Source organism: Phascolarctos cinereus, unplaced genomic scaffold (genome assembly GCF_003287225.1).
Source record: "Phascolarctos cinereus isolate Bilbo 61053 unplaced genomic scaffold, phaCin_HiC Scaffold_3;HRSCAF=262, whole genome shotgun sequence".
In the NCBI taxonomy this organism is placed as follows: Eukaryota; Metazoa; Chordata; class Mammalia; order Diprotodontia; family Phascolarctidae; genus Phascolarctos; species Phascolarctos cinereus.
The window spans coordinates 190,035,059-190,050,322 of record NW_027555736.1 but is presented as its reverse complement, the minus strand read 5'-3'; the positions used below and the strand labels follow the sequence as shown (position 1 = coordinate 190,050,322).

The 15,264-nt window shown below is 45.6% G+C and overlaps 1 protein-coding gene across 1 annotated transcript in view; it reads right to left on the bottom strand.

The window, feature by feature from the left end:
* The window catches only part of DUOX1 (dual oxidase 1), a 59,913-nt gene that overhangs the window by 18,510 nt on the left and 26,139 nt on the right, over positions 1-15,264 (bottom strand). Inside the window, exons 18-26 of the mRNA XM_078151387.1 lie at positions 11,253-11,478; positions 10,220-10,313; positions 9,531-9,706; positions 4,290-4,359; positions 3,740-3,750; positions 3,350-3,355; positions 3,107-3,215; positions 2,252-2,430; positions 1,664-1,894 (exon numbers count right to left, since the gene is read on the bottom strand). Coding sequence (XP_078007513.1) covers positions 1,664-1,894; positions 2,252-2,430; positions 3,107-3,215; positions 3,350-3,355; positions 3,740-3,750; positions 4,290-4,359; positions 9,531-9,706; positions 10,220-10,313; positions 11,253-11,478 — 1,102 coding nt within the window. The remainder of the gene's footprint in view (positions 1-1,663; positions 1,895-2,251; positions 2,431-3,106; positions 3,216-3,349; positions 3,356-3,739; positions 3,751-4,289; positions 4,360-9,530; positions 9,707-10,219; positions 10,314-11,252; positions 11,479-15,264) is intronic.

Sequence of the window (15,264 nt, the reverse complement as noted above, 5' to 3'; positions counted from 1 at the left end):
CCTTCCAGCCAAAATAGCAATGAATTTAGCTAGACTGGTCCTTGGATGACAGACACACAACTCATCACCATCTGGTATTTCCCCAGCTTGGCAGGAACAGCCTGAGCTTGTGTTTCACTGGCATGGCCTTTGAGAATAGTAAAGAATAATAACAGCAGCACCAATAATAAGAATAAATGGCAATAATAGCTAACATTTATATAGTGCTTACTATGAGCTAGGGGGGATAGTGGATTGTGCCAGGCCTGATGTCAGAAAGACTCATCTTCTTGAGTTCAAATCCAGCCTCAGACACTTACTAGATGTGTGACCCTGGGCAAGTCACTTTACCCTATCTGCCTCAGTTTCCTCATCTGTCAAATGAGCTGGAGAAAGAAATGGCCAACCACTCCAATATCTTTGCCAAGAAAACACCAAATGTGGTCACCAAGAATTGGACACCACCGAAACGACTGAACAAATTAATGTGTAGTCCATGGGGATCCTGAGGAATAACCGAGTTGCCTCCATTTCTATGTGAGTTTGACACCAATGTTCTACATCATGCTTTCTGCCTCCCCTACAGTCACACGGTAGGAATTTAATAAACGTTTTCTTTAATTGTTGCCCCAAACTGACCAGGTGAGGCCTGACCCCTGATCGCCCCTTGTGACCATGGCATAGGATTTAGAGCTAAAAGAGATCATAAATCTTTTTTGTCCAAGTTCCCCATTTTCCAGATGAGGAAAACAAGGCCCAGAGGGATGAAGTGATTTGGCCAAGGTCATATGGGTAGTAAGTAGCAGAGCTAGGATTTAAACCCACATCTTCTAACTCCAAATCCAGGCCTCATTCTACTATCACGCCATATATCAAGTCAAGTCACAAATAAGCATTTCTTCAGAACCTACTACTTGTCAGACACAGTGCTAAGCAAACAAGATTTAAATGGATAGAAAAGCTTGTGCCCAGTCCAGGTGGAAAACAAGGAATGACAAACAGGAAAAAAGGAAGAGGGAGAACAGAGGGTAGAGGGTAGTGAGTAGGCCCTGGATATGAAGTCAGAGGACTGGGTTTGCCATTTACAACCTGTATGACCCTAGACAAGTCATTTCCCCTCCATATCTGTAAAATGAGAGGATTGAATTAGATTGCCTCTTGGGTCCCTTCCAACTACGTTTATGGTCTTATAAGAGAGAAGAGTAGCGGCAGCTAGGTGGCACAGCAGATAGAGCACCGGCCCTGAAGTCAGAAGGACCTGAGTTCAAATCTGGTCACAGACCAAATACTGGACGCTGGCTACCTGTGTGACCCTGGGCAAGTCACTTAACCCCAATTGCCTAAAAACAAAAAAGAGAGAAGAGTGAAAAATGAGAGAAATAGCTGTGTGACCCTGGGCAAGTCAGTTAACCCCAATTGCCTTGCAAAAAAAGAAAAAAAGAAGAATTAGAGAGGAAGGTGGAGGATATCTTCAGGGTGGAGTCAGGTTCATGGGAGCCAGATGGAGGAGGTGGGGCCTCCCTTTCAGGGCTGTCACTCACCAGCCAGGCCCTCTCTTTGCCAAGGCCCTGTGGGAGGATGACTTTCAGGAAGTGAGATGGGTGGGGAGGGAAGGATAAGTAGGAGGAGTGGTTCTGGCCCCCCCAAGCGGGGGGTTGGGGTCCTGGAGCCTCCTGAGTCCTACCTGTGAGCACAATGGCTGTGGCAGCAATGACGCGGTGGAAGTCCACCGCAGCATCAAAGGGCACATAGCGGTTAAGGAAAGTCTCCCGTAGGAAGGTGATGAGGTTGCGGCACATGGTGAGCAGGATGTAAGAGAACATGAAGGAGATGCTGGCTGCCGTGCCTCGGGACAAGATGATGCCCACCCGGGTGGTGTCCGTGATGCTCATGTGGTGGGCCGCAAAGGCATAGACTAGGGAGAGAAGGGGCAGCGGGAGGCAGGTTCATCGGAGCCATTGTTGCAGGAAAGGCCTCAGTTTGGCCTGTTTCACCCCAGGTTCCATCGCTCACAACAAACCTTTCCTCCTTTGAGAGTCACTCAGATGAGACCCCATCCCCATGACCATCAGAGGACAGGGTCTCCCATCATCATGGCCCCCTCTTCAACAACCCCAGGGGGCAAGGGCCCGACTCAACAGCGGGGTGAATCACTCCATCTCCCTATACACCCAAGGCAGGAGTCTCCTCCAAAGCATACCACCCTCGGTGGAGTTATAGTTAGTCCTTGCTCTGCTCACAGCAGACCTCACCCCCAAGAGCTGTCACTCACAGTAGGCCCTCTCCAGAAACAGCCCGCCAGCGATGAAATAGAAGACTGCAGCACAGGCAATATGCCTGCGGTAGTTCTCAATGAACCGCTTAAATTGCTGCACAGTCTGATGCCAACGACTTCTCTGCAACTTCTCTCGGCGTGCTTCTGTGAAGGGCCGGGGCTGGTACGATGTCAGCCTGCACGACAGGGAGACCCAGCCCTTGACTCCCAGGTACCCTCAGGCCATCTGGGGTACCTCCAAATGGATCCTGGGGAGCATACCAGTGCTAGTGGGTGCTAAGAAAGGGCCAGGAGAATGAAAGTAGAAACAATTCTCAGCTAAATGCATCAGAAGGGGACACAAATTCACCTAAGTACTGGTGAATAACATAAAAAATGTTTTGCAAACTGGTCGTGGGAATAAAATGTAAAAAGGATGGGTACTTGTAAAAGGTCAGGCCTCCAGACAGACATTGGAACATAGATTTAGGGCTGGAAGGGGCTTTAGAAGCCATCAAATCCAATCTATTCATTTTGCAGATAAGGAAACTGAGAAACAGAGAGGTTAAGTGACTTGCCTAGAGTCACACAGCTAGTAAGTAGCTGAGGTGGGATTTGGACCTGCATCTCCTGACTCCAAGTCCAGTGCCCCATCCACTATACCACACTGCCTCTTATGTCACTTATTTCAGCCTGATGCTCAGTCCTGCAGATACTACCCCTACCCAACCCCTAACACTGCCCACTCATACTCTGATCAATCCCTTCCTCTCCTCTTCATTCCTGCCCAAACTCTTACCAGGACTCTGTTCTTACTCACTGTCATTATCTGCACCCACCTGTGTCTGGCTAAGGGGAAGGAACAGGGCGTACTTTTTGCCAAACCTCTTTCGGACCTCCTGCGGTGGGTCTATAGATGCCGGGCACTTGAATTTCTGCATGGTCGTCTCATCAGCTAGATCACTAAGGAGACATATGAAGACTCAAACAGGGAACAGAATAGGAAGAGAGTAGGCCAAGTAACGGCCCAGATTTCCAGGGACCCTTCCTAACTGTTCAGGATTCTAAGCTCTGGGTAAAGGGACAGGAGGCAGGAGTGGTGGCCGGGTCAGAAACAAAGCCCTTTTGATTCTCAGCTGCTTCTATGACTGAGCCCCAGAGCCACAATTAGCAGGATTATCAGAGCTCTGCCTCAGGATACACACATTCAGGGGGACTTTCTTTCTCCCGGGGTTTGGTGGCAGCTTCCTTCCCACAGTAACCACGATGTACGAATACCTCATGGGCCTAAGTCAGCCCACCAGCTCCCAGGATCTCGTTATGGAGGTGCCCTTCTCTCAGGGACAGCCCTCTTCCCAACCCCTTCTTCTGTGTAGCTCTACCTAGGGTCATACAGGCCTCTGCATTTTCACCTCAGCCTTCCTTTCTCTCCCCTCTCCCAGGTGAATTTGCTCTAGACACTAGAGTTTTTAGTTCTTATTTTGTTGACCTCAGACCTAAGAGTGCTGGGGAAAGGGCTATACACTCAGCTAGTGGGGAAAGGTAGATGTTTTCCATAAGCAAAGCCATAATCTCATTATGAAGTTAGATCTTGGGGAATCCTAGCTCCTCCCTTCTAGGGAAAGAGTCATTCAATGCCCCTAGCCCCTCACTTCTAGGGAAGGAGTCATTCAATGCCCCAGCCCCTCACTTCTAGGGAAGGAGTCATTCAATGCCCCAGCCCCTCACTTCTAGGGAAGGAGTCAGTCAATGCCCCTAGCCTCTCACTTCTAGGGAAGGAGTCATTCAATGCCCCTAACCCCTCACTTCTAGGAAAGGAGTCATTCAATGCCCCAGCCCCTCACTTCTAGGGAAGGAGTCAGTCAATGCCCCTAGCCCCTCACTTCTAGGGAAGGAGTCATTCAATGCCCCAGCCCCTCACTTCTAGGGAAGGAGTCATTCAATGCCCCAGCCCCTCACTTCTAGGGAAGGAGTCATTCAATGCCCCTAGCCCCTCACTTCTAGGGAGCCCCTCCATTCCCCCCCATTACATTTATCATCCCTGGGTTGGGCTCACCATATTTTATCCTGGCTAATAAAGGAGACTCTCCGGCATAGTTGCTTAATGACTTCAGGAACTTCCACACCTATAAATCCAGAAGAGGGCTAGTGAGCAGGACACACCTGACCTCCAGAGAGAGAACTGGTCCCAGGCCCTCTTCTTCTAGATGCATGGGGCTCCACTTGGCCCTCAGAGACAGCATGGATTCATCTGCCTCTGACCTCTAGCCAGGTTCCCTCTGAACCTATTGCCTGAAGAGCTTTTTCCAATGGCAGTCTTACATTGTTGTTTGCACTTCATTCTCAAAGAGGACCAATGACATCAGGAAGGTGATGTCTTGACTTGCAAGTGAATTAAATATGAGTGAGGCAGGGCTGTGTGAAGTCACCAGCCTCATTGTCTCCTCCAGAGCCATCTGGGTTCAGTGGCAACACATAGATCAGGATGACTGGAGATGGCCTGGAGGCAGTGGGAAACCTTGGCCTTTCTTCAGTAGTCTTATAGGGGATAGTCAGAGTACTAATATACATAGAACTGGCCCTGGTGAGGCCCATTTTAGCACAGTGTGCCCTCCCCCATGGGGCCGAGGTAGAAGAAATGGCTCTGGAGTTAGAAAAATTGGCATCAAATATCACCTCTGATGCTTGATATCAGGGTGACCTTGGGCAAGTCACTTAACTCCCTGGGGCCTCAGTTTCCTCATTTCTTGACTCCAAACATCTTCACTGGCCATCCTTACCCCGCCATCCCTGCCTGGAATGTACTTTCTCCTCATTTCTGCCGTCTAACTTCCCTGGCTTTCTTCAAGTCTCAAGGCAAAAAGCTTTCCCCGTCCTCTTTAATCTCTGCGCCTTCCCACAGAGACTACCCCTAATTTATCCTGTATGTATATCTTGGTTGTACACAGTTGTTTACATTTGTCTCTCCCTTTAGGTCGAATTCCTCAGAGAGCAGGGACTGTTTTTTGCCTTCCTTTGTATTCCCAACACTTAGCCCAGTGCCTGGTGCATAGCAGATGCTTGATAAATGCTAGCTGCCGGACTGATAAGCCCCTGATACTTTTCTATGAATGAACTCAATGTGCTACTCTCAGCTCTTAATGAAGAAACATCTCTTCTCTTCCTGTAGGTGGAAATTGCTTATTTCATTCTATATCTATAATATTTGTGATATTATACATTTTTAAGATGAGATTCTGAGAATGTAGGTTCTTTGAAGATGGTGACTCATTTTTGTCTATCAGGCAGCATAGTATCTGACAGTCTTGGGATACCCAGTATAAATGCGATTATATAAATCATATATATAATATAATATAATAATATATTATTATATTATATCACATTATAATATAATAATCATTTATATATAAATTTATTGTTAATTTCTGTCTGAGGACCCTTGGCTTAGAGTAACCTGTCCCTGGGTAGCCACATAAATTCTCCCCAGGACTTTCTGTCTATCCTGCCCTATCCTTACAGATACTTATCCTAGAGATTCCAATGAATCTCTTAATAAATTGATTAACTGATTGGAAGACTACTATTTGGTAGACACCTAAGGATTAATGAGTCATCTAAAGAGAGCATGGGAGAGAGGGTGGAGCTGGCAGATTCAAGACATGTCTGTCATGGCTGCTCAGCCAATAAGCTGAAAATTGGAAACATCTGACAAATTGGAATTTAGTGGAGAGTCCTATTGGGTGACTAGTTTTGAAACAGAAAGGGAAAGCTACCCAGTTTGTGGTGATACCCTAGCCTAGAGCAGGCATACTTAAGACAGGCCACAGATAATGACGCAGCTACTTTTGGTCACATGAGAAAACTGGATCAAGAATACTAGTTAGAACCCTAAAAAAATCATACTCACAGGAAGTCAGGTTTAGCTACTATTGGCCATGTGTGAAGACTGGACTGAGATGGTATTTAAATGGGAGGTGGAGAAACCTGGCTTCACCTGAGAAAACAGGTAGCCTTCATAATAAAGCAGGGAATCTGCTTCACTCCCACTGAGACAGAGAGAAACAAGCCAGGGCTGAGAGCTAGCCTCCTGAGGTCAGCAGTCACGGGCATCTCTGGGATAAGGGTACAAGGGTATCTGCCAGCACAGGAGAATCTCTAGGGCTACACAGGGAAGGGCCACTCTCAACCAAGGGTCCTCAGACAGGAATCTGCTATAAAATAACAGCTCACTGGGTGTCAAAAGAATCTTAGTGCAGGTTTAAGCTTCAATAGCTTACGACACTCTACATGGTGCCTTAACTTTTACAAACTACTTTCCTGTGAGCTAGGTAGGTAATTTGCATATCTGTATCACCCCCATTTTACAGATGAGGAAACTAAGGTATAAAGAGTCAAGCTGACTTGACCAGGTCTCACCAGCAATATTCGAACCCAATTCTCCTGACTGTTCATGCTGCTAGGCCACAGAGGTAGCCTTCCTCCTTTAAATTGTGTGAGCTGACCTGTCACTAATTATAGCACACTACAATGTTTTTATAGTTGTTTATCTGTATTTTTCCTTATTGTCCTAATAAAGTTTCTTTGAGGGGAAAAGGTTTTAACTGAAGTGGCTGGTCTACACCTAGAAGAACTAGGCAGGGGTGGGGAACCACATGTAGCCCTCTAGGTCCTCAAGTGTGGCCCTTTGCCTGAATCCCAACTGTTTTGAGGACCCACATGTGGCCTCAAGGCTGCAGGTTCCCCACCCCCGAACTAGAGAGAGCCAAGCGGCTCTTTAAGTCAGCAACAGTAGCCTCCTAGATGAGGAGTTCCTAACCTGGGGTTCGTAGACTCTTAAGGAATCCAGGGGCAGAATTTGGGGGGGGGGGCTGTGAACATGGATGGGAAAACATGACATCTTAAATTCAATGACTTCTAACTGAAACGTAGCATTACCTTCAATCATTAATGTAGGCAACAAATATCATTCTGAGAAAGCCTCCTTAGGTTTCTCCAGACTGCCAGAAAGGACCATGGCACACACACAAAAGTTTAAGAACCCCTGACCTGGACAGATCTTCAGGTGCTGAGCCTTTTTTCCCCAAGGTTCAGCAGTGAGAGCGCTTTTCCTTTTTTCTGAAATATTCTCTTCTCAGGTACGTTTACATTTTAAAAGTGGACCCAACTGAAAGAGACTCAAAATGAATCTCTAATGGGAGGTCAGACACTGTGGCAGGCAGACAGAGGATATATTTGGGGCACAGCAGAGCCTAACTGACATCCTTTAAACCCCATTGGACAGGCAGCCACCTATTCACCTTACATGTAAGGTTGACTCCACATTCCTCTCCTGTGTCCTATACTTTCCTTCCTAAGCTCTCAGTTCAGGCTTAAATAGGCTCTTTGTGAATTTCTGGACTTTACTCTCAGATTCTAAAGTAAACAAAACAATCTTTCTGATACTGAATCTGATCATGTCACTCCTCTGCTCAAACATCTTCAATGGCTCCCTATTGCCTCCAGAAAAAAATTCGAACTCTTCAACCTGGAATTCAATGCTTTCTATAACCAGATATCTCCTTGTGTTTCCAGGCGTCTCAATCCACTCCTTTCCATGCACTCCAGACCCAGATGGCTCTGGAGGAGAGAGTGAGGCTGGTGACTTTGCACAGCCCTCCCTCACACTACTGCAGTTAAACTAGACTATTCAGTCCCTCTAAACAAGCCCAGTTTTGCCATTGCTCCAGATGCTTGAACTCTATGCTTCAAACAACCTCTTTCCTTTTCTGCTTTATCTGCTGAATTGCTATCTTTCCCTTATAGCACATCTTAAATGCCACTTCTTCCATTAAGGCTTCCTTTGATGATGACTTTCCCTCTCAGACTTCAAGTAGTCGTCTGTTTCTTATCTCTCCAAAGTACTTATTATGTTTGTGTATGATTGTTAGACTGTAAGTTCCATGAGGGCAGGAACCACGCTTTTATCTCAGCACAAAGCATAGTACTCTACAACACAGTTTATACTTCTTAATGTTTAAAATATAATATTGTATAATACAAGCCCACAAGCCTGAAAAAAAAACTAAGCTAAGCCTAAAATATTAACAATGAAGATTTCTCTGATAAAAATGAAAACTCTCCTCTTCCCTTCTTTCCCATACCTGGTTCTGCTCTCAGTCCCAGAAGCTGATCCCTGCTCTAGCAGACTCCTAGGAGTTTAGGCCTGTGACCCCTAGGTCCAATATGTTCCCCTGGACCCCAATCATTCATTCTAGGTGTCCTTCAACCTGCTGCCCAACTCTCTGTCTTTGAGGATGGAGGTCAAAATTGCAGTATTAAAAACTCTCAGTGCCCCCTCAGATCACTAGAGTCCCTACACCGCCAGAATTATAGGAGTTAGAGCAGGAAATGACCTCTGGATCATCTAGTTCAACTTCCCATTTTGCCAGTTGTCCTGATCTATATCTGGCCACTGGACCCAGATGGCTCCAGAGAAGAAAGTGAGGCTGGTGACCTTGCACAGCCCTCCTCACTTAAATCCGATTCACTTGCATGTCATGGCATCACCTCCCTGAGGTCATGGTCCTCTTCAGGAAAAAAGAACAAACAGCAACCAGACAAAGAAACCGAAGGCCAGGGTACCACAGCTAATGAGTGACAACTGTAGGATTCAAACTCGGGTCTTTTGACTGCAAGTCTAAGACTTTTTTTTTCTAATGAGCCAGGTTTCCCACATAATCCTGTTCTCACTCCACCCATTGTTCATGTCTGTGACCCTCCCTCACCTTCACTCCAACAGCACTGTAGTTCAGATTGTCCAAACACTCATAATCCTGGGAGAGGCTGGGTTGGGTCTGAACATGCTTCCAGCGGGATTCTGAGTCCAGAAACCACCAACATGTGGCTGGATCCAGACTGGCCCACAGATCCTCCCCCATCCTGACACCACCCAGCTGACCCTTCCTTATTCCCAGTGCCCCTGTCCAAAGTTCTGACAGGCGTGCATTGCATACCTTGCATCATAATCAAGGAGGACAACAGAAATGTGGTTTCCCATCACAGTCTCCACCCTTAGTGGCCAAGCCGGAGGAGGCGATGGGGTGGGGGCAGAATTTGTCCTGAGCACATAACGAGTTTCCTCTGGCTTGGGGGGTGTGGTTGCAGTGAGAGGAGACGCTGTCCCCCATGCTCTGCTCCCATGCCCCAAGCCAGTCAATGGACCTTGGACCCAGAGTTGGATAAAGTAGAATCCCAGTTTCCAGTTGAAATTAATCCTTTCCCTTTCATTCTGTCTTCCCTAATCCCAGAAACTCACCTTTAATACAGAGCTGTGTGAAACGGAGCTCACTGTCATGGTCCCTTAACATGAAGTGGAAATCCTCCCAGGTCAGCTCCTCCTTGTCTTGGAAGCCAGACTCTCGGAACATGGACTCTACCACCTCAGCCAGCTGGGCCTTGGACAGGCAGTTGTTGGAAATCTCGATGAAGGACCTGAACCCAGAACCAGAAATGGAGAATCAGGGCTAGGAGAGTCTGCCAGAAAGGCTAAATACTATACGCTACTGACCAGTCATCAATGTTGTTGTTCAGTCCAGTCCTGTCAGACGCTTAGTGACCCCATTTGGGGTTTTCTTGACAAAGATACTGGAGTGGTTTGCCATTTCTTTCTCAAACTCATTTTACAGATGAGGAACTGAATCAAACAGGGTTAAGTGACTTGCCCAAGGTCATTTCTTTCTCCAGCTTATTTTACAGATGAGGAACTAAAGCAAGCAGGGTTAAGTGACTTGCCCAGGGTCACATAGCTAGTAAGTGTCTGAGGCTGGATTTGAATTCAGGTGCTCCTGATTCTAGGGCCATCATGCAATCTACTGTGCCACCCTGATAATGTCCTCCCCCACTCTCAGAGCCAGGATGTGCCCTACCTCCCACTCCTTCCTTTTCCCTCCCCCCTCCCTTGTCTCTACCCCACCCCTCCCTCTTGGCAGCTGTCACGGTGCTGACCTAAGCATCCTGATGAACTCCTCCTTGGAAATGAGACCGTTCCCATCAAAGTCATACATCCGGAACATGAGGCGGGACTTCTCCTCAGGGGAGCCTGGGTGGAGGAAGGTCGCCATGGTCCCAATCATTTTCCAGAGGAAAACCCCACGCTCCCCCAACCTAGATAAGCTCATGAGACATTCTGAAGGAAATTCAGCTTTAGAGAGCTCTCACAGCAGACAAAGAGACCACACCCAGGTTATTGTCACTTAGAATAGTAACAGTAATACCTGTTTCTATAGTGCCTTAAAGTTTAGTGTTTCCTTCAGTTTGTCTTGGATAAAGGTAAAGTTGTACCTATTTTTTTTTTTGCTTTCTTTTGTTGAGGCAGTTGGGGTTAAGTGACTTGCTCAGGGTCACACAGCTAGTAAGTATCAAGCGTCAGGCCAGATTTGAACTCAGATCCTTCTGACTCCAAGGCCAGAGTTCTATCCACTGTGCCACCTAGCTGCCCCCAAGTTGTACCTATTTTGATTGACTTGTCACATAGAAAGTAATTATCAAAGCCAGGTGACTGACTCTAAATCCAGGACTTTTGCCACTAAACTGATATCTCTAGGCATCACATTTCAACTTCTAAATTATTGTTATTATTATTATTATTATTATTTTGACTAAGCAATGGGGGTAAGTGACTTGCCCAGAGTCACAGCTAGTAAGTGTTATGTGTCTGAGACCAGATTTGAACTCAGGTCCTCCTGAGTCCAGGGCCCGTGCTTTATCCACTGCGCCACTTAGCTGCCCCCACATTTCAACTTCTAAGCCCCTTAGTCCCTGCCCTGCCATTGCTGGAGTCTCTCTTGCAGGTACCTCCCCCCCCACCCCTCCCCTCAAACCCATCTCCAATAGGGTGAGCATCTCCTACCATCCCCCTTCAAGGGTCACCTTCTAAGCTCAGGCTCCCCAGGCCATGCCCTCCCCAGTAACCCTCCTCCCTCCTCCCTCCTCCCTTTACCAGTCTAGCCTTCCTCGTCCACCCTTGCTCCTCTCCTACCTTTCATGAAGACCACCAGGATGTCCAAGAATTCCCGGAAGGATAAGTAGCCGTTGCCATCTTTATCAGCCAGAGAGAACATGGACTCTACAAACATGGCCTGAGGCTTGAGGCCAAGAGATTCTGCAAATTCTGCCCTGCTCAGCTCACAGGCCAGGGCCTCTCGCACCTTCTGAGATGAGTCCAGGGGCAGGCTCCCTGCATCTGCCTGGTCAATGTCCAACACCTGCAGATGAACAACAGGAGAAAGAAGGTGGAAGGAAGTCAGTCAGGGAGCGTGGCTGGGTTGGAGGCCATCCAGTCTGAGTCAGACTGGAAAAGAAATTGTCTTGGGGGTCAAGAGAATTCTAGTCATGGTGTCTCCTCAGTAATCCAAGAGTAGGACCTTTAGGATAAGAAAGGCAGATGGGAACATTGAAAGTATGGGAAGAAGGGTACCTTCTCTCATTGCTCAGTTGTTTTTCAGTCATGTCCAACTCTCTGTGACCCCATTTGGGGTTTTCTTGGCAAAGATACTGGAGCAGTTTGCCATTTCCTTCTCCAGCTAGTTTTACACATGAGAAAACTGAGATAGACAGGGTTAAGTGACTTGCCCAGGGTCACACAACCAGAAAGCATCTGAGGCTGGATTTGAACTCAGGTCTTTCTGACACAAGGCCCAATGCTCTATTCACTGAGCCATCTAGCTGCCCTCTATTTACCTTTAATAGCTAAATCCTAGTCCCAAACCATCTTTTCAGCCTCACTGTACACTACATCCCTTGTGATCCAGCACAACTGGCCTTCTCTCTGTTCCTCAGACACAACACTACATATCCCATCTCTCCGCCTTTGGCACTGGACATTCTCCATACCTAGAATGCACCCCCTCCTCATCTCCACCTTATACAATCCCTCCATTCCTTTCAGGACACATCTCAAGTGCCGTCTGCTTTCCTGATTGTACCAACTGCTCATCTCTCCCTCTTTCCCTCCTTAACTACTGAGTATTATCTTTATATTTACTTTGTATAATAACATCTCTACTTGTCTCCTCCCTTAGAATGTAATCTTCTTGAGAGTAGAGATTGTTTCATTCTTTATATCGTATCCCCACTTTCTAGCAGAGTTCCTGGCACACAGTAGGTGCTTAATAAATGCTTGTTGGTTGATTGTTTGAAATGCAATTGCCCGGTCCTTGTGCAAGTCACTTAAGATCCCTGAGCTGCCATTCCTCATATGTAAAATGGAGTTGGAACAGATGACCTCTAAGGTCCCTTCCAGCTCTAAATCTGGGGTCCTATGATCAATTCAATTCAATAAACATTTATTATGCACCACTATGTGCCAGGCACTGTGCTAAACACTTGAGGATATTAAAAAGAGGCAAAAGATAGTCCCAGCCCTTAGGGAAATTACAATCTAATGGGGGAGATAAGGTGAAACCAAATATATACAAAGCATGTATGTAGGATAAATAGGAAATGATTAAAAGACTACCACTGGAATTAAGAGGAGTTAGGTGAGGCTCCCTGAAGAAGGTGAGATTCTAGTAGGGACTTGATCCTTACATCTTTTTCCCCAGTAAGTGAGGTTTATAAATTAGCAAACTGTTAAATCTAGAAGGAACATTATTAGTGATAGAGATCTCAGAAGCTCTCTATCCCAAACTTCTCTTTTTATACTTTAGAAACTGAGGCTCAGAGAAATAACGTGACTGATTCTAGATCAGTAGTAGAGCTGGGATCTGAGCCCACATTTCCTAACTCTTCATTCAGTTGTTTTTCAGTCATTTCAGTTCACCTCTCTGTGACTTGTTTTCCTCATCTCTAAAATGAGAAAACGTGGCCTACAAGACCTCTAAAGTCTCTTCCAGTTCTCAATCTATGATCTCATGGATTTTACTTTATTGTTTGTTGTTTTTCAGTCATGTTCAACTCTTCATGACCCCTTTTGGGGTTTTCTTGGCAAAGATACTGGAGTGGTTTGCCATTTCCTTCTCCAGCTCATTTTATAGATGAGGAAAACTGAGGCAAAGAGGGTTAAGTGACCTGCCCAGGGTCACACAGCTAGTAAGTGTCTGAGGCCAGATTTGAACTCAGGAAGATGAGTCTTTCTGACTCTGGGCCTGACACTCCGTCTACTTTGCAATCTAGCTGGCCTTGGATAAATCACTTTCCCTTTCTTGGCATCAGTTTCCTCATTTGTGAAATGAAGGGCTTGGATGCAGTAAGCTCTGAGATTCCTTTTAGCTCCAAGTCTTATAACCTGATGGCAATAACTCTCTCTGGGTATGAATTTTCAGATCTTTAAAATGAGAATGATATTTGTCTTGTCTCCCTCCGGTGGGATTTGTAAGGCTCAAATGAGATATGGACATGAAAGCATTTTTTAAAATTTAAAATTCTCTACAGATGTTAGGGATTATTAGCTAATCCTTTACCTGGGACAAAAATGCCACCAGTAAAAGCAGCAGCATCTGCTTTCCTATTTGTAGGGAAGGGAGGGAAAAAAGGGTTCCCCAGGGTCTCTGATTACCACCAAGCAACAGAAGCACAGGAAAAGGGCAAAGAGTTCTCTAAACCCTGAATCAGTCTGAGGTCCAGGCAGCTGCAGAGATGGTGCCTGGGCCCTTAGGAGTGACTTAGCCCAGCTGAGCTCTGCAGACTGAGAGGATCACGGCAGCCAAGAGCCAGACTCTAAGGCGATGAGGCTTAGTGTCAGAGAAGAGCCATTACGATTTTCCCACATGCAATTAGAAGATAGAGTGACAGGAACACATCTCAAATCTCAGAGGAATTTCTTCTGAGATATAACCTATTCCTGTTTGGAAGCAACATTCCCCTCAAACCCACCTAGCAATTTGTTTTGTGTCCTACTAATGCACTTATAATCTAATAGTACAGGGTGTCCCGAAAGTCTTAGTGCAATTTAAAGCTATTAAAACTTTAGGGATACTCTGTGTATGTGCTAGCTTTCATAAATGGGAAAGTGCTTTGAAAGCAAAGAAGCATACACACACACACACACACACACACACACACACACACATATAAAATGAGGCTACTAGGTGACGCAGTAGATAGAGCACTAGGCCTGCAGTCAGGAAGATCTGAGTTCAAATTTGTTCTCACACACTCACTAGCTGTATCATCTTGGCAAGTCATTTAACCTGTTTGCCTCTATTCTCTCATCTGTAAAATGGGGATAGTAACAGCATCTATCTGGAAGGTTTGTTGTGAGAATCAAATGAGATCATCTTTGTAAAAATGTCTAGTAAGGTGCCTGGCCCGTAGTTGGTGCTATAAATATGTATATATGTAATATACCTATGTATCTATTAGCTATTGTTATTATATACATAACTGTTGTTGTTTAGTTGTGTCCTACTCTTCATGACCCCATCTGGGGTTTTCTTGGCAAAGATACTGGAGTGGTTTGCCATTTCCTTCTCCAGCTCATTTTACAGATGAGGAAACTGAGGCAAACAAGGAAGTATCTAAGGCCAGGTTTGAATTCAAGTCTTCTTGACTCCAAGCCTGGAACTCTATCCACTGCACCACCTAACTTTCCCACATACAAAACAGTATTATATTATATTATATTATATTATATTATATTATATTATATTATGTTATTATTTATTATGTTATGTTATGTTATGTTATGTTATGTTATGTTATGTTATATTATATTATATTATATTATATTATATTATATTATATTATAATGATGATGATGAGACGTCATTAAGGCCATTGAGAGGTAATGTAGTGTAGTGGATAGAGCTGCCAGCCTCAGAGTCAAGAAGACTTATTCAAATCTCACCTCCGACTTGTGAATGTCAGTTACCTGAGTTTATTTACCTACAGTCACACATGAGTGAAGGGAATTCCCCCAAACTAAAGGACTATTTGCATATGGTTATTGTTTGTACAATTTGGCCCAAACCTACCTTTTGTACCTTATCTTACGTTATTAACCCAGATGAATACTCTACTCCAGGCAAACTTCTGTTCATTCATCTCCAAAC